Raw genomic sequence first — 17249 nt, 5'->3', positions numbered from 1 at the left:
TTTTGACAAATTAAATTACATTTATTTTGTACAAATGATAGAAGTGTCACAGTTAATACAGTAGGAAGGATATATAATTCCATATACCTGTCTTCACTAACATTGCAAAATGCCCTGAAAAGTCAAAGACAGTGACTATTTAAAAAGTGTCCTGACATTCATCAGATTCTATTCTGAAAACACTTTATTTTTTTTTTAAAAGGAAACAAAACAAACCACCAGCTACCAGTAGTCCCAGTTATCAAGTCTGACAGTACAAAAACAACACTTACTTACTTGAAAGGCAGGAAAAAATTGGTCAAGTGTCAGTTAATTCATGGAAAGCTTAAAGTGTGCTTTGGTCAGTGCAAATAGAGGAATGTGTCAAATTCTGTTATTTCTGACTGCCTGGTTAAGTCTGGTGAGTTATCCCTGAGAAAGCAGCTTCTCACGGCAAGTCTCTCGGAGTTTGTTGATTGTTGCCATAGACAAGCTTCCTGGTTCTGTGAATATTTTCTACGGGAGAAAGAGGAAAGGTGTTAGTTAAAAACTTTACTCTGGACAAGAGTTCAAATCATGCTATCATAACAAGTGCTGTTTCTTAAGTTATATGATAATGACCCTGCAAAAGCTAGTTTGAACATAAAGGGTTCAGTCAAACTCATTTTAGATACTAGATTTTCTAAAAAGAGTTGCTGTGAAATGGTAAGTAATTAAGGGAAGGGGGCAAAATAATAATAAGAAAAAAAATCTGCATTGGTACCAGCCTCTGGACTGGTTTTCTCAAGGCAGTTAGTGTTTGACAGAACTGGTATTCTAGATCCTTTAGGGAACGGAAGAAAATCCCTCAAACTTACTTCTAAATTTAGCTACACCTGTGATTTAGTTTTCAGCACTCCTTTATTTAAAAACCTCATAAACACAAATAAATTAAGCTTGTTTTTCTTCTGTATATGCAAAAACAAAATACAGCTTAAATCATATACCCAAATCTGTCAGACCTGTGCACAGAGCTCAGATCTAAGCACAAAACTGTTCTGGGAGTAGCAGTTACTCATGGGGATGCAGTTTTGCACGCATCCACTAATAAGGACAGCAGAGTTGGGTATGTTATTTATGACAGATCTGCTGGATTTTTTTGACAACAACTAACTCATTTCTTTTACTTTTCAGTCTTCTGAGTTAAGCTCTGAATCTAATGCTTTATACACATTTTTGCATCTAATCATAGCTGACAAGAATAATTCTTAGGCTGCAGGCTGTCATAAAACTAGTACTCTCAACTTCATCCTTTCTGAGGTAAGAAAAGGTAAGAACTAGCTGTTATCTTTTTGTTCTTTGACTAAAAATAATGTTTTGTGATCTATTATTGTGAAGATCTATCAATGCACATTTATAGCTCACTTTGTGTTTATTCTACAACAATCTTACAATTCCCCTGAAAAAAAGCACAGAAGCATAATCAATTCATAGTTCACTGAGAGTATTCACTAGTTATTTTCTTGTCAGACTTCCTGCTCTATCTGTTAAAAAGGGCAAGAGGATTTTTCCCCCGTACGACAGATAATGTGACTGGATTGGTATAGATGGAGTTGGATAAAATTCTTTAAAAATCTCTTTTTTTAAAAAAAAAAGTTCAAGTTTCTCAGTTTCTTATATAAGAAAGACTTTTCATTCTTTTGGTGATTCCTGCAGAAATGTTTCCCAAAACTATACTTGCATTTTTGACAGAGCAAGGCATTTCGGTCTTCTTTTTAATTTGTAACTATTAAAAGCTGTGGAGAATTTACCTCCATGAAACTGTGACACTCTGTTACAAATGTCCCTTTGGTGATCTCCTTAAATTTATCACAAATGTCAGGGAAATTCGTGGCTTCCAAAATAAAAGCTTGGTGTTGCTTAATTAAAGTTAAGGCCACACGAAAGATGATCTTTGATCCCTCATAGAACAAACAATCCCATATTCGGAGCACAGTCTGCAAGAGAAGAGAGAAGGCCGATTACAGCTCCTTGTCTTCCAGTTGGTAGTAATTATTAAAGTGTTCTGAACGAAATAATGATCACGCATGTAATAGCTGGCATTAGGTTGTTTTGATATTACCTCTACGGGAAGAATGTCGATAAACAAGCATATGAACCAGCGTGACACCACTAGGGTCCACATGACTCCATGTCTCTCCATCAACTCTGCCACAGCTGGAACTTTAATTTTCACAAGTTCTCCAAGAACCTCCTGATCAGTCTTCAGGCCTGTCATTGCAGGACTGTAATAATCTTGAAGAGAAGAAACCAAAATTGAGTAATAAACATACGTAATTTTCCACAACATTGAAAAGAATGTGCTTGACACCTGAGTATATAAAATTTGGAGCCAATGAATCCTAAGCACAGTTGAAGTAAACTAGACCATGAAGTGAAGATGCCTGCATTGCAGTCACACAGCACTTCTGTTTCAGCCATGGCTGATCCCTTGATACAAAACATCTTTCGTGCCTTCAAACTACCCTCTCTCTCTCTCTCCCCAACTTTTTTTACTTTTCATTCTTTTGTATGAAGTAATCTAGGTATTTTTTAAAAATAAAATTATGACCATCTTGCTAATATTTAAACTGTTCAGTGCACACGTACCTCCCTCCCATGTGGGTGTCTGCCCTGCACATCTCCCAGACCACGCCGTACACGGACAATAAATGAAAACAAAGCCTTCAAATCGGGTCCAGTCACAAACTGGAGACCTGAACTTCTGTGAGAGTCAGCTATCCAGGGAGAAGCCAAACCCCACTTCTCTTGGGGCATGCCCTAAGCACTAAGTTGTACTCCTCCTTTCATTTCTCTGATCCAAGGAAACTCCCATTTTCACACAATAATCTCAACAGGAAGTGATGACAGGTCCCCAGCTGGAAACACTTCCCATTTAAAGACGCATCTGAGACAGCAGTGGAAATCAACTTCCATCTCCCACGCAGCTCATCCTGTCCTAAACTATTACAACCGACACGAAGAAAAAACGGAGCAGGCTAAGGCTGTTACTGCAGAGCCTGGGCCTACCAGGCTGGGTTTGACAGTCAGGGGAAGCAGCTTCCTTACCAAGGTGCAGGCTGAACACCGAGGGTCTCAGACAAGTAGTTCTGGGCATAACACTCAGGGGAAGGAAAAGATTATTTTGGTGCATATGGAGTCCACGTGCCCCAGGAGGAGCCAAGAATTACACAGGTGTTCAGGGAATTCATATTTTGGGTTTAGGTCTCCACAGAAATATTTAAGCTGAACGTGATGGCTCCAGTCCTAGGAAGCAATTCTCGAGGGCTCATCAGTGCTATGCTGACAAGACCTGAATTATTAACGTTATTTACTGAATGAAATAACTGGTAACACAAGCACCCTTCTATATGTCTCCCCTTTCTTCTCCTCTGATTCTGGGAAATTGCAATTCAGGTTTCTCTGAGCTGGTCTCTGCGAGGTTCCCAGACATGGTTCACGTGAAGGTGAAGGAATCAGAAAGATCAAAGTCCTCTTCTCTGAAATAATTTAATAAAACCTCCCAGTGCCACAAATATGTCTAGGATGTCCAAATTATGCACATCATCATCATCATATTTTTATAACATTTCAATCCTTATAATAAAGTTACCAGAGCAGTTCAATACTTTTTACTCTTTTCTTTGTAGATGGTTTTACTGAGCAGACCAGAACCCCATTAGCCATTTATATTTCTCCTATTCAAATTGCAGAATGTCTACGGAAGTTTTCATGGTATTAAGAAGCCTCTCATTCAACCTCCAGGAATCTAGCTTTTTGCTTGTGCGCCTTAGTTTCTTTGTTCCCACTAAATAAAGTAAAACTCTACGAACTGAAGGATCACTGCCAATACATTCCTTTAACCATTTGGTCTTAGAATTGCTTGTAGGAAAACTCCGAGAACTAGAGCACAAATAATCCTTGAATAAAATATATTACAAACAAATGGAAGGTTACACCATAGAAGTTGTTACACAAACTTAAACTTCTTTCTTTGTCACCACTGGAGAGTGCCCTCAGGAGGAAAGATAGCTCACACACGCTCTGCTCTGCGCTGCTGCAATCATCCGATACGCTGAAATCAACGGCGGCTGCTATTTTTAATTTGTACAGCAAAGTGAACTCCAGGATCCCCAGGGGAAGGCAACCGGACACCCACCCAGCTCTTGGAGAACTGGTGACTAACGTTAACAGCAAGGCAACTTAGAAAACCACTTCGAATTACCGAAGCAGCGATCAGCAGGGAAGCCTCAGCGTAAATTACACCTACGTTTGAGTTTGTTATGTTGTACTGCCAAACAGAAAGGGAAAAGCATGATTCATCTATCTGGGGCAGCCTCCTGCTGTTCCCAGAGCGGCGGCAGCAGCTCCCCGGCACCCTGATAAGGAGAACTGGAGTGTTCAGCCCAGAGCAGCGAGGCAGCGAGCAGCAGCTCTGCTGCAAAACAAGTGGCCAGAGTGATTAATGATCTTATGCTGACACCAGTAACTGAGCAGCATTTTTTTCCCCAGGATATTAGGGCCAGTTCACAACAAAAATAAGTTGCATTAAAACAATCAGTATCTGAGCCATTTTTATTATATAATTATATATATATTAATGTATATGCTAAAGTTAGTTATATTTATGTACACATATAATTATGTATAATGTATATATACACATATATATTAATATATGAATATAAATGTAAATATAAAAATATGTAGTAACTCCTCAGATTAGGAAAGTAGCATTTCCAGTCCTTTAGAAACATTCCTGTAGGATCCTGTATTTGTGCAAAAGGTACCCACAAGTATTTTAAAGCTTAATTTATAAGGGATAGCCAAGGGGAAGACACAGATCTGAGGTCCAGGCTCTGACATCAGCCTTCGGAGGGAAGCCACCCCCAGAGGAGCCCGGTCCCCGCCGGCAGCCGGCCGAGCCAGGCAGCACGGAGCCGTAGCGCCCAGGCCTGCGCCCTCCCAAGGGACCTGCAGCAGTTATCGAGGTACGCAGGGTTAGCCAGAAACACCCACCCAAAACATCAGTCTGAAGAGGATCTAGCTCCCTGCTCGAGCCACCTCAGTAGTGAAAATGATTTTGCAACTTGTTTCAGTGCCTAAATGCTTCCTAACCCACCCTGCTCTTTTGTTTTGCTCTTGCTACTGGTGACTGACCCCAAAGTCTTCTGCAAATGTCCCCTCAGCAAAAATTTTGCGGTTCTGTCTCTTACCCTCTTGCAAACTCTTCAGTGCACCTTATTTTCTAATCTTCTATAATTGGCTGCTCTGCCCATAATCTTTCTCCAAAGTCAAAATAAACAAGTCTACACAAGCTTTACCTGCCCCCACACACCAGAGTTGTTTTTCCTCAAGATACTGTGTAGCAAACTATTTCTACTCTGAGGAACCACCTACCTACCATCAAAATACATTATGAGACTTCCACCTGTTAATTTTATGTTACAAAACATTTGAAATGTCTCTTGAACCTGCATTATCCAGATTTAATTACCCTATTCATTGTTTTTCCCTCTTAATACTCTACTAAAATACTGAGCAGTTAATGACCCAGAATGGATTCGAGTCAGTGTCTCCTCCCAATTTGTCACACTCACTAATTGAAAAAAATAAATAACTACAAATCAAATGCAAGCTATTGCAGCTATTGATCTGGACTGGTTGACAAGAATGTCCTCTGACAATATATTATCCTCTAAAAGACGCACAGCCACACTGTTTCCTTTCATTTCTAAATTATCAAACGGAAGTGGTAAGGTTAAGAGTTATGTGATCATACACTACAGATTATTTTTCTTCACATCTTCCTTCTGGATGGCAACCAATTAAATAGCATATCATTAAATTCATGGGATTTTTCTAGATGAAAATTAAGTTTCCCAATACAATCTCCCTATTTCCAAGCTATTTTGTAAATTGGTCTTAGGCTTCACTTATTTTCCTCACAGCTTTCCTTTGCTTGTTACTTAACCACATGCACCTACTTTGCCCATTTTATCACTTCCAGTGCCTGTCTATGACTTTTAGACACCTGCTACACCTTGCTACACCTTGCTCTCGGGCATTTCTATACTTAGCAAAGCGTAATTTAGGCAGTTCACCCCATGGAGTACACGTTCCTGACCAGCACCTGGTCCTCGGCAGCGGTGCAGTCCCACGACTGCTGAAACCAGCAGTGCTTCCTCCCTCCGGCAGGTGAGCAGAAATAAGGAAAAACCAGCTTCATCAACCACTTGATGTTTTACTGTTACTGTACAATGGATGAATAGATGGGGGGGACTTTTCTTCCCCCAGTTTAAAAGGCTTATTAATGCACTGACCGTGGCATGCTATCCCTGAACCTGAAACCTATTCTAGTTCAGGATCTGGGAAAAAGACATTCTTTAAATTACATTTCACTGTCTCCCTATCACAATAATTAGCACCTCTCTGAATCCTACCAGTAACGTGTCCAGGACTAAGATATAACTGCTTGTGCTGCCGAGCAGTAATGAGATTTGCAGCAAGTAAGGATAAAGTCTGTAAAGACTGTATGACCTTGTTCTCAGTTACAAATAGATTAATTCCAAAAATAAAGAGTTTAAGAAGCCATACTCTTATAGCCTTAAATTACCTTTCCAAGTCAGAGCTGCAGAAGTTAAAAAAGAATCCTTTGAGTCTGTTGTGCATATGTCAGGATTAAATATAAATACTCCTACTAGAACTGGCATGATATGAATTCCTAGTATTACAGAAATACACTAGACAAGACCTTAGCTCTGCTGCCTACCTTCCAGCATTTCTGACTATCATTTTAAGAGCCTACATAACCCAATCTGGGACAAACTGAGTCTAGTTAATTTAAGTAAACTGAAAATTTGAAAATTAGCTGCATTATCTTTTCTCACAGTCAGAAGTTACTTAAAGTACTTTGTTTGCAACAGTCTGTTTATAGCATCCATGACAGCCAAAGAAAAATATAGGGCGTTAGGAGGCTGAGCTGGCTGAAAAGTGACCTCTGAAGTGTGATGTGCAAATTGTGTGTCATGCCCGCTGACTGCACACAGCAGGCACACACAGGAGAAGAACTGAGCATCCACTGCGCAGTCACAAAACTGACATGATGTCTAGCTTCCTAAGGTAGCAGTCCTCCATTTTTAGAGTTCTTTCTCTCTTCCCAGAAAAAGCAAAAAAGGGTTCATGTTTACACCGTTACGCAATGCTCGAAACTGGCTCTTTGCCGTAGGCGCACATTGCTCTTTAAAGTTGGACTTTATTGGAATTCAGAAGAAAAAAAAGCAGGAGGGCTGGATGCTGAAGAGCCAAAGCAGAGGTTGCCATAAACTGAAACTGGCTGACTTAATGAAAAGCAATCGGTTCCACATTTTATTTCAAAACAGAAACAGAACCCACCACATACTTTTGTGGAAAAAACCCTTTGTAGTAATCGTTCGCTATAAAAACTTATTTGTTTGCAAGTTACTGAACACAGGGATCTATTATTTTAAATAACCTTGGCAGCGCAGAGCTTTCCTTTCCAAAAAGATACACTGGCATTAACTGAAGTTATGAACTGCACGCAACAAACACGGAAGGAGTTTCATCATCTTAATTGTATCGGAAGTCAAACCAGGTTATGATACTGGTGCCTTCACACCTTCAGCGATACCATTCCTACTATTTACTGAGTCACTCTTTCTCCTCATGGGCGACTCTCAGCCTACTTCGTCCAAGAAGGCAGAGCAGCACCTGCTCCTCCACGGACTCCCCACTACCATGGGAGCAGTCCAAAAAGTTGCAACAGGTCTTGTAAGAACCTACATCACGAGCCCGACATAAAAAGCTGGACAATATATGTTTGGGAGGAAATCAGAAAATCACAACAGGAAGAAGAGGAAAACCCAGAGTACTGCCAACTCTTTTTGCAATACCTGGCCAAAGCGACCCCTGTAGATATCCTGGCCAAAGTGATATCCTGCAGATATGTGGCTAAATGGCAAGCTCAACTCTTACTATGTTACTTTTAAAACATGTTTCTAATACTCCAGGAAAAAAAAATACAAAACAGGTTCAAACCACAATTGTTTTTTCTTTATCAAACCAAGCTGACCCTGAATTTCTGTTTTGAGGGACTGAACTGGAACCAGAACCAACAGTAACCATCTCTTTCACAACTTAACACAGCTTTAAAAAAACTGTAATCAGCAGAATTCATTTTGGATGGCAGAACTACCTTTTAACAAACAAAAACAGTCTCCCTCACCGCAAAGAGTAAGCCTTTTACAGGTGCTTACGGGTTGCGATACTGAAACCACACAAGCCAGTTAATCATTTCCTCCAGACTAAGGTGCACAATATCAAACACTGGACGTGAACGACAGCCTTTCATAAGGTGGTACACAAGTACTGATGTTCAGAGCTCAAAAACCACACAGGTTTTCACTGTTTTAGTATTTCATTTAACACCTAACATTACAAGGGCAAGGACTAACATAATTTTCTAATCCTCCTAAAATTTACTATGAATCAAATGTTAAAGTTTCCTTTGTGTTACCTCAAAGCTACTAATGTCAATAGGAATAATATTTTTAATTGTAATATTTTGAGAATTATTTAATATTAACATCTTCTCAGTATGCACAACCAGAGAGTATTTTATTGTTCCTACAGAATCCCACCTGATTCATCTTTTGTTTCTGACCCCAAACTTTGAACGTGGATGCTAAAAGCAGCCTTTTAGTTTCCCATTTGCATTTCAGACAGCACAGTGGGATTCTGAGCAGACGTCCCAGTAGCTACCAATAGAAAACAGGAGATGGATGCTTGTTAATTATAAAGACAACAGAAAGAAAGGGAAAGATAATATTCTTCCAGTCATTACACCAGACAAAGATGAAATACAAAGGTGCATAACCTCCCAGGCACAGAGAAATAAAATCAGGTCAGTGGCATTAATCAACAAAAGCACAAATGCCATTTTCAGACATTCAAGATACAGAGAATGAAAACAGGTTGTATCTTTTTTATACTTATTAGCTGTTATATGCTGTTCAATTCAGACATTTGCATCATTAGAGACTAGCCTAGATTATCGGTACCAAAGCACTCTCAGGTTGCACAGAGCCCTCAGCAAAATGCTGTCAGCCAATTTTCCTGTTTTCCCTCCTTCCCCTTCATAATAACTAACACTGGAATTGCTACCTTCATAAATACTTTTTTTTTTCCATAATACCAGCAAGCTGATAGACATCACGGATTATTCACCACTCAGCTGTTTCCAAACAACCTGATCTGATTTTAGCCATGATACCGTATGAATTGCACCAGCCTAAACAGTTGCACACTTTAGAGTAAGGCTGCAACTTACTCACTGTTGATGGCACCAGGAATCAAGGTTTTTAATTCACAAAACACTTTTACAGATTTTTAATTTGAATTTCTACAAATGGAGGAGGATTCACAAACAAACATGAAAAATTACCCCAACTGCTTATCATGTTGGTAAAGGAGACAAAAATTCTTTTATGAATTTAAAATCATATAGTGAGTTTTAATGACTGATGACTTCAGCTGAATAAATATTCCTGGATCTCTCTCTTTTTTTTTTTTTTTTTTTTTTTTTTTTAATTCCTATATAGGATTAGGAAGAATGGCTACTTTATCAATTCACTGATAAAATAATTGATATCATTGATCACTGAGAAAAATATTCTTAACATTTCAGCATGAAATAAAGCACTTACATTATCTCACACTTAAAAATAAGCCCACATTATATTTTCTTCAATTCCTTATAGCAGTGCTACAGTCACAGCATGAGACCTTCCCAGTACATTACTTCAAAGATGTGGTCAGAAGCAGGAGGCTTTAAATAGAAAGTTGAACAGACACACATGGTTCTAGCCAGATACGTGAGGAAGGAAACCAAACTAACTCTTCAGTCTGAAGAGAAAGGGAATGAAATCCCCAATCCTCTTATTTCAAGCTTGAGGAAGCTAACAAGACAATTAATTTTAATCTTAAAGCAACAAGTTTTAAACTATTTGAGGCATGATGAGACTTCTCCACTTGTCATAAATTGAAAACTTAGTAAAATATTCAAGTCTTCTAAATAAAAACCAATACATATAACAAGCAGTGCATGTCCTGTACAAACTTGGACTTTCCAAGCATTGCTCTGAAACTAAACTGACAGTGATTTCTGGTATATTTAGGAAGACTAAAGTTACTATGCTGTATTGTGAGCAATTTTCTTCATATTATTTCCTTTACTCCTAAAACCTTATACAAACACATTCCTTATGCAGCCAGCTATGTTGTACATGCATTATACTACCACATACTGTGAAACAATATCAAACCTCGTGTTAGCACTTCTTCATAATATGTCATGTTAAACAAAAATAAAATACTTGGATAATGCAGCAAATTCAAAATAAACAATTTTGCATTATCTTACGTTGCAAGTATGATATATACAGAGTAAGCAGGTCTTAACTCAGGAAAAGCCAGTGCAGTTCTTGAATATATTCACCACTGAGGAAGTCAGTATGTCATCGCTGTGTCTAACATTAGCAAAACGAAGGTTAGAAAACTGTATCCAGTTACAATACTCACATTTAAGGTAAGAAGTTGAAAAACTAAAAAGAAGGTGAAGGAATGAGTTACAAACAGTATTTGAAAAATTGAGCTCTGTAAGGAACTTTTTTAGCTGCTTAGTTTGTCCAAGGAAAATGAAAAGCAAACTCGACTACTTGATAGAGAAAATGTCCTAGTCCTTATGGGCTTTTCAGTCTAGTAAAGAAAGGCTTAGAAAGAAGCAATCGCTACAAGTTAGGACTAGGCAAATTCAAGTAAAAAGTATGGCAAACATGTTTAATAAACAAGTGTGTTTTACAGTTTGAACACATTATCAAAAGTGGTGGCACGGGCTTTTCTTCAGATAGAATCTGGGGCCTTTCCCAAAAATAATCTCTAGCCAAATGGATCTGCTGCAGAGGGAATGGGAAAAAAATTCAACAGTTTGCTATACTGGCTTCTTGTATAGCTAATCAAATTACATGTCCAAGTTTTATTTATGAGTCTTGGTATTTAACACAGAGATTACTTTGAGTATACAAATATAATTTTCTAGGAATTTACAAGGTTTACAATTTACATTTGTCAGCAATTATATTATGCTCACTGCTGTCCAAATAACCTGTTCAGGAAGGCTGCATTACAGAAATTGTAACTGAACCTCCAGAGTACAAAGAAGGATCAGACCAGGGGCACCAAACTGCTGAGCCTCTGAAACTACTGTGCAAGACCTTTATCTACGCACTCAAACCTGTTCATCTTGGTTTTAAAGGACAAATGTATAACGACATTAGAGGTGCTTGATTTAAATCTTAGCACACACTTTTGTATTTTACCTTGTAAAGGACCTATTACAATTCAGTAGCCTGACTGACCATTTGAAGGTCAAAAAATATATGCTATATGGAATGAAATTAGCTATTGACTTCAGCTATGCCTCTACTGCTTTAATTAAGTAGTTAGTGCAATCCCTTTAACATGGAGACAGCTCTGTCAAAATAATGGTGTTTTTAATACCAGATGTGCACATTAGTGCTTTCATAACTAAAACCATCAGCTAAAAACAATCAACCAACCCCCCCACCAAAATAGCTATTGCAGTAAAACATAAAGCACAAACTAAACAAGCCTTGTGCTGTATGCTATGGCTTGGCCAGTAATTGGTTTTTACATATCCAGAAAGGGGAACTCTTTCCCCACACCCCCCATTTCTGTGCTTCTGTCTCTCTGCTTACTTTTCTCCTTTGTAAGCAACCAGAGAATTCTACCTCCGATCAAGCCTAACTGAATTAATATTTATTTGAAAAGCTGTGATTTACTGGGGAGACAAAAAGACAAATACCACTGCCCACACAAATAGCCAAAGGCTGCAGCGGTCCCTGCTACAGTAGTACCATAGATGGCCTAGTGAAAATACCTCAAAGTTCACTCTAACAAAATTATATTAACACAAGGCTTGCCTGCCAGAGGGAAAGGGCATTTGAGTGGAATAAATCACGTAGGTCCTGCCTCCAGTATAAATACAGCCATGTCAAGGAACACAGTGGTGTTAAACAGTATGGCTCTTTCTGCTACATAGCCAAAATTCAGCATATTCCACAGCAGGCTAAAGATGAGAATGTGGATATTTTTGTCATATACAAGATATTCTTGTTTTAGGCAAAACTGCAGTGCTCCTACCAAGCTGCCTAATGCAGGCATACTAAATACTGAGTTTGTTCTTTTATTAATGAGACCTGTGATCTGGGGGAAAAGGGAGGGTCTAAGACACATACAGGAAATAACATTATTCCAGAACTATAAATGCACTTATCATTGTAAAGAAGAAAAATATCAGCTGCTTATTTCCTGCTTGCTCAAGTCTCCCAAATCCTCTAGCAGTTGAGATTTGTAAGTAATAAGCATTTCAGGCTTATCAAAGTTTCTAAATATATGCACATGATGACCCCTACATTCCACCTTCAGCTTAACAGGACACTGTGTGCTTAACTCCTAGATAAATCCAACCGACCTCTAATGTCCAAAGATGACTGCTTGTGTCGTGGCTGCTGGCTAACCCTGAAGCACGGCAGAGGCCCGTATTTCAAAACTCCTGATTATTCAGCCTCTCAGCCGAGCGCGCCTCTCCGTTGCGGGAGACGTTAGGTTGCATTTCAGGGAGCCATGCACGGCCACGGGACGGGAGAGCACAGAGGAAATCTCAAAGGAGGAGAGAGAGCTTTGCTGGCGGAGAGCCCTGGGGCTGGGTGCTACCGAGCGAAGAATATATGCAAGCAGCCCAGAATTGTTTATCTGTTGGAATTTTCTGAGTTTACAGTGATATTCACCCAGTAAAAGTCTCTTGTTCGATTTCTTTGCTGTCTAGCCTGCTGTGGAAAGTTTGGTTAGCAGTAACTACTTATGCAAACATATTTTTATAGTCTTGCATGGAGCTTTCCACCCCAAAGGCATGGGCTTGTGGTACTCCAGCCTTTCTGTGAAAGGACATGCTTTTCATCACATTACAGTCTCCTTCACAGGCTGCAAATTCAGCTTAACATTATTACTATTCAGGTCTAGCAGTTTCTCACGCCTGTGCAGCTGAACAAAATGCTCCATGTGAATCAAATTTCCACTCCCCTTTGGAGAAGGAGGTCTGAAAATATGCAGCTGCTTAGCCAGTCCTGTATTCAGAGTTTTCACAGTGATCCATCAAGGTATTAAAATAAATTTAGACTCAACAAGGAAGTAAATACATGTTTAATTGCAATGAAAAGCAAGCAGTCTAAGTGGAAACATTTTATAGACGGTATTTTGCATTTCTCAAGTGACTGTTCCCTTGAAACCTGGAAGTCTGTATGAGGGACTAGATGGGGAATGTTAGAACATTAATCAGTGGAAATACAATGAGGCACAAGACTTAGATACATAATTATTTTTCAGGTCAGATATTCACATGTCTCTTACTGTGCTGTATCTTCTACACAGCAAGTGCAGAAGTCTACTTGCAAGTGTATGGCTGGTACAACCGAGAATCACAGAGGGCTCAAAACCAGAAATGTGTTAGTTACTGATTATCTGAATATGCAGAGATTTGTCTTAACTAAGAGTTGCTTAGCTACACACCGAAGTAGTATCTTGTATTGCACCTTTTCTCCTAGCAGATAATGCTGGTTAGTTCACCTTAACCTACCAGTCTGTGACCATTTCATCATTCAAAACTCTATTCTTAATTTTAATTATTGATAAACAACCAGGCAGTATGTAACAGTAAAAAACAGAGGTTAAAAAAAAAATAACAGACTAAAGGAAAGTTGCAGGACTGATCCCTGAGGAATGCTCGTAGGCTCAACCTAATTCAAGATTTTTTTTTTTTTAACAACCTTGGAGAAAAAGGAAGAGCTGACATTTGTTAATGTTGAGAGATACTGTCCCAAATCAACACACATGGGACAATGCTATAACATAGTGAAAGGACTGGATTATCTGGAGGATTGCAGTAACAGAGATACGGTGATATTTAATAATAAGATGACAAGAATGTGCAAATGCAGTTCAGAATAAAGATGTTATGAATTCCTATAAACAGGGGGAAGAAAACTTCTGTTGACAATGACAGAGGAGTAATGAATTACACAGGAGCAACATATGTACTGTTACTGAGATCACAAACCAAAAGCAGAGTGCCACCAGGAAAACCAAATGAGATCCTACCATTTCTATCTCAAATAAAACACTTCCAGCTGTGACATGAGAGAAATAATGACACTGCACGAGGCACTAGCAAAATTCCCGCTGGAGAGAGAACAAAAAAGAGGCGCCATTTTGATCATGCGGTCAAAAAAAAAAATCATTCAAATTAGAACATACAAAATAATTCTTAGGCTAAAAAAGGAATAGAGACCTAAATACAAGAAGAGTTTGACTGAAGCAGCCCTAGTAATACAAAAAGGCTGAGGTATGATGTGACTGTATCCTACAAATGCATGAAGGATAAACAAAAGGAAGAGAAAGACTTTTTGCAAAAGGACAGCACTGGCACAAGAATAAAAGGATATAAAACCGGCCAAGAACAGGCTAGTCCAGAAATCAGAAGACCACTGTTAACAACTGGAAGAGTCAGATTCTACAACAGGTTTTCAGTAGGAGTAAATAATTCAGTTAGAGTAAATTAGCAGACTAATCCAATTACAGTTCTACAAACACTGCTGCTTTCAGACTGAGAACCACTGCAGTGAAGTGGTGATGGTGGGGAATTATTCTGTTGTATTTAAGCACACCTGCAATGCTAATGTGAATTCAAATTAGTCCTCAAATTTTTCTTCTCTTAAACTCAGTATTTAATCACAAATACGTAAAAAATGGCAAATACACCCCTTAAGTTACATACCAAAGCACCAGAGTGCTACCTGATGCTTTCTAAAGCAAAACCCCCAGTATTTCTCAACAAAACAAGCAGACATTAGAGCTATGCAAAACACTGTACAGAAATTGCAAAGACACATTCACTCTAAGTTTCAATGGAATCAGTATTAGTTCTTTTGCGCAACACTGTCTGCGCCAGTCATCTGCTTTGAATGAACCTGGGAATAAAGAGCTCTTGGTAACACCCAAAATTTAATCAAATGAACAATTCTGTTCCCCCTTGCTGTGTTTAAACGAGATAAGCTCCTAATCCCTCCAAAGCCCTAGCTGAGCAGCTGACAGACACAACAGGCAGTAGACTATGGACTTGTCTTCTGCAGACACGTGAATCTTTCTAGCCTCACTCTGCTGTACTGAACAGCACTACATTCGGTCATACGAATGGAGGACATACAACTCCATACACCAACAGATCAGTTGTAGCAGCTGCACTAACCCCATTTGGGTGTATCAGAACAATTCAGTCAGAAAACATCTATTTATGTGGTCCCATTTCCAGGCTGTCCCCTTCATCATATCCTATAGCACCACACTACTGTCCAGATCCAGAAACAGTGCAGCTGGGGAGGTGAGCAGTAGCCCAGCGAGCCCTTCTCCACCCTTCCTTCCCCAGGAAGCTGCCACTAGTGGTCCTATCTATCAAACTCTACGTTTTCCAATAGATGGCACTGATCTGTGGTCGGGCTGGCTTATGGCATCTGCTGACCACACTGTTAGCATGCAGGTACCCGAATGGTTGTTTAGTGTAACTAAGTGTGTGTGAGCAGGGGAAAAGAAGCATTCACCAGGACACTGCAGTGGGCAGAGAAAGGTTTTCTATGGATCGTCTTAAATCACCATTGATTTAACAGCCAGTGACAGGACACATTCAAAAAAAGAGGACATAACCTGAAGGCATATCTCTTGTAATGAAAGGGAAAAATGTGTAGACTAAAATGCAAACAGATCAAGAAAAGAATATCAGCAATGAAACAAAACAAAAAGCTGCTGGTTAATCACATTGCTAGCAACAATATGAAATACGATTGCTACTTATACCGCTGAAGATCTGGACAATATGGTATTTCTCTGCTTCCCCAACAAATAACTGCAAGACTTTACACTGAAATGTGCTGTGCCTTGCGTTGTCAATGGATGGATAGTATTTACTTAGGTAAATTTCTTTATGGATACAATCCCCCCTACACTATATTTTGCTGAAATTATGCTAATTATTTTATCCACCATACTTGGAGTTTTACAAATGAACAATTCAAGCATCATATAGTAGATCAGTGGGAATTAAAAGGAAAAAAGAAAAAAAGATAATCGCCACTATAACGACAAAGAATTATCATGAAAAATTCGGGGAAAACACCAGCAGCAACAAGTTTTCTGATAATGAAGCACTGCGTTACTCAATACAAATATTTTTGATAGACAAAAATTCACCCTACCTAACTTGGGTACCTGTTGAAACAACCAAACTGGAAAAAACACCTCAAGCTCTCTTTTCTTTGATTGTGGAGGGGAAAGGGGCATACCCAGGTAAGTAATTCTGATTTCTTAGGGAATCTTTTTCCCTATTGCCTGTAAAAGAAACTTAAGCATCCAGGCTTCTAACTTCAGTACCTCAGCTTAATGCCCTTATTCGATGTGCTGAATTCAGGCTAAAGTCTTTAATGAGACCCTTGCTGCCAGTAGTAAAAATATAACTATAAAGAGGCTATAAAAATATATCTATGAATATCACTGAAATAGATGCATATTATACATAGCAATTAATTTTCATATTATGAGTCAACTAATTTTCATATTATGAGTTTCTTCTCATCATCAATGTATAGGAGAAATGCAACAAATAAGAGGGAAAAAATAGAGCAACTTTTGTCATTTAGATATCAGCAGTGGGTAGGAGGAGGACATTAAAGAACTAAGGACTCGATAACAACCTAATTAAAGCAAGTCCCTTGCCAAAAATAGTGACTAAAACTGTCTAAATCTATTCCCTTGCCCTAGATTAAAACATACAAGATTATCAAGAAGATTAACAGCAAAACTTGCCACACATCACTTTGCAACCAAACTTGCCTTTCACTGGGGGCCTTATCCCACATACAGTGATGTCAATGCAAAGACATCCACTGATTACAGCCAGTGACAGGTCACACAGCAGACAGCAGCCTTCAGTCTCCTACATGTTTGCACAGCTTATAGCTCTCAAGGCTGAATAAAAACAACAGACATAGTTCATTTGTTCAGACTGTTCTTTTTGAAATAAAAAGTAAACTTCAAAGCCATAAAATCTC

General features: G+C 38.9%; 1 protein-coding gene across 1 annotated transcript in view; it reads right to left on the bottom strand.

The window, feature by feature from the left end:
* The window catches only part of GRTP1 (growth hormone regulated TBC protein 1), a 37313-nt gene continuing 20064 nt past the window's right edge, over nt 1-17249 (bottom strand). The window contains exons 6-8 of the mRNA XM_062575453.1: nt 2081-2253; nt 1770-1955; nt 1-495 (exon numbers count right to left, since the gene is read on the bottom strand). Coding sequence (XP_062431437.1) covers nt 406-495; nt 1770-1955; nt 2081-2253 — 449 coding nt within the window. The 3' untranslated portion in view covers nt 1-405. The remainder of the gene's footprint in view (nt 496-1769; nt 1956-2080; nt 2254-17249) is intronic.

This window comes from Rhea pennata, chromosome 1 (genome assembly GCF_028389875.1).
Source record: "Rhea pennata isolate bPtePen1 chromosome 1, bPtePen1.pri, whole genome shotgun sequence".
In the NCBI taxonomy this organism is placed as follows: domain Eukaryota; kingdom Metazoa; phylum Chordata; class Aves; order Rheiformes; family Rheidae; genus Rhea; species Rhea pennata.
This window is presented reverse-complemented; position numbering and strand designations above follow the sequence as displayed.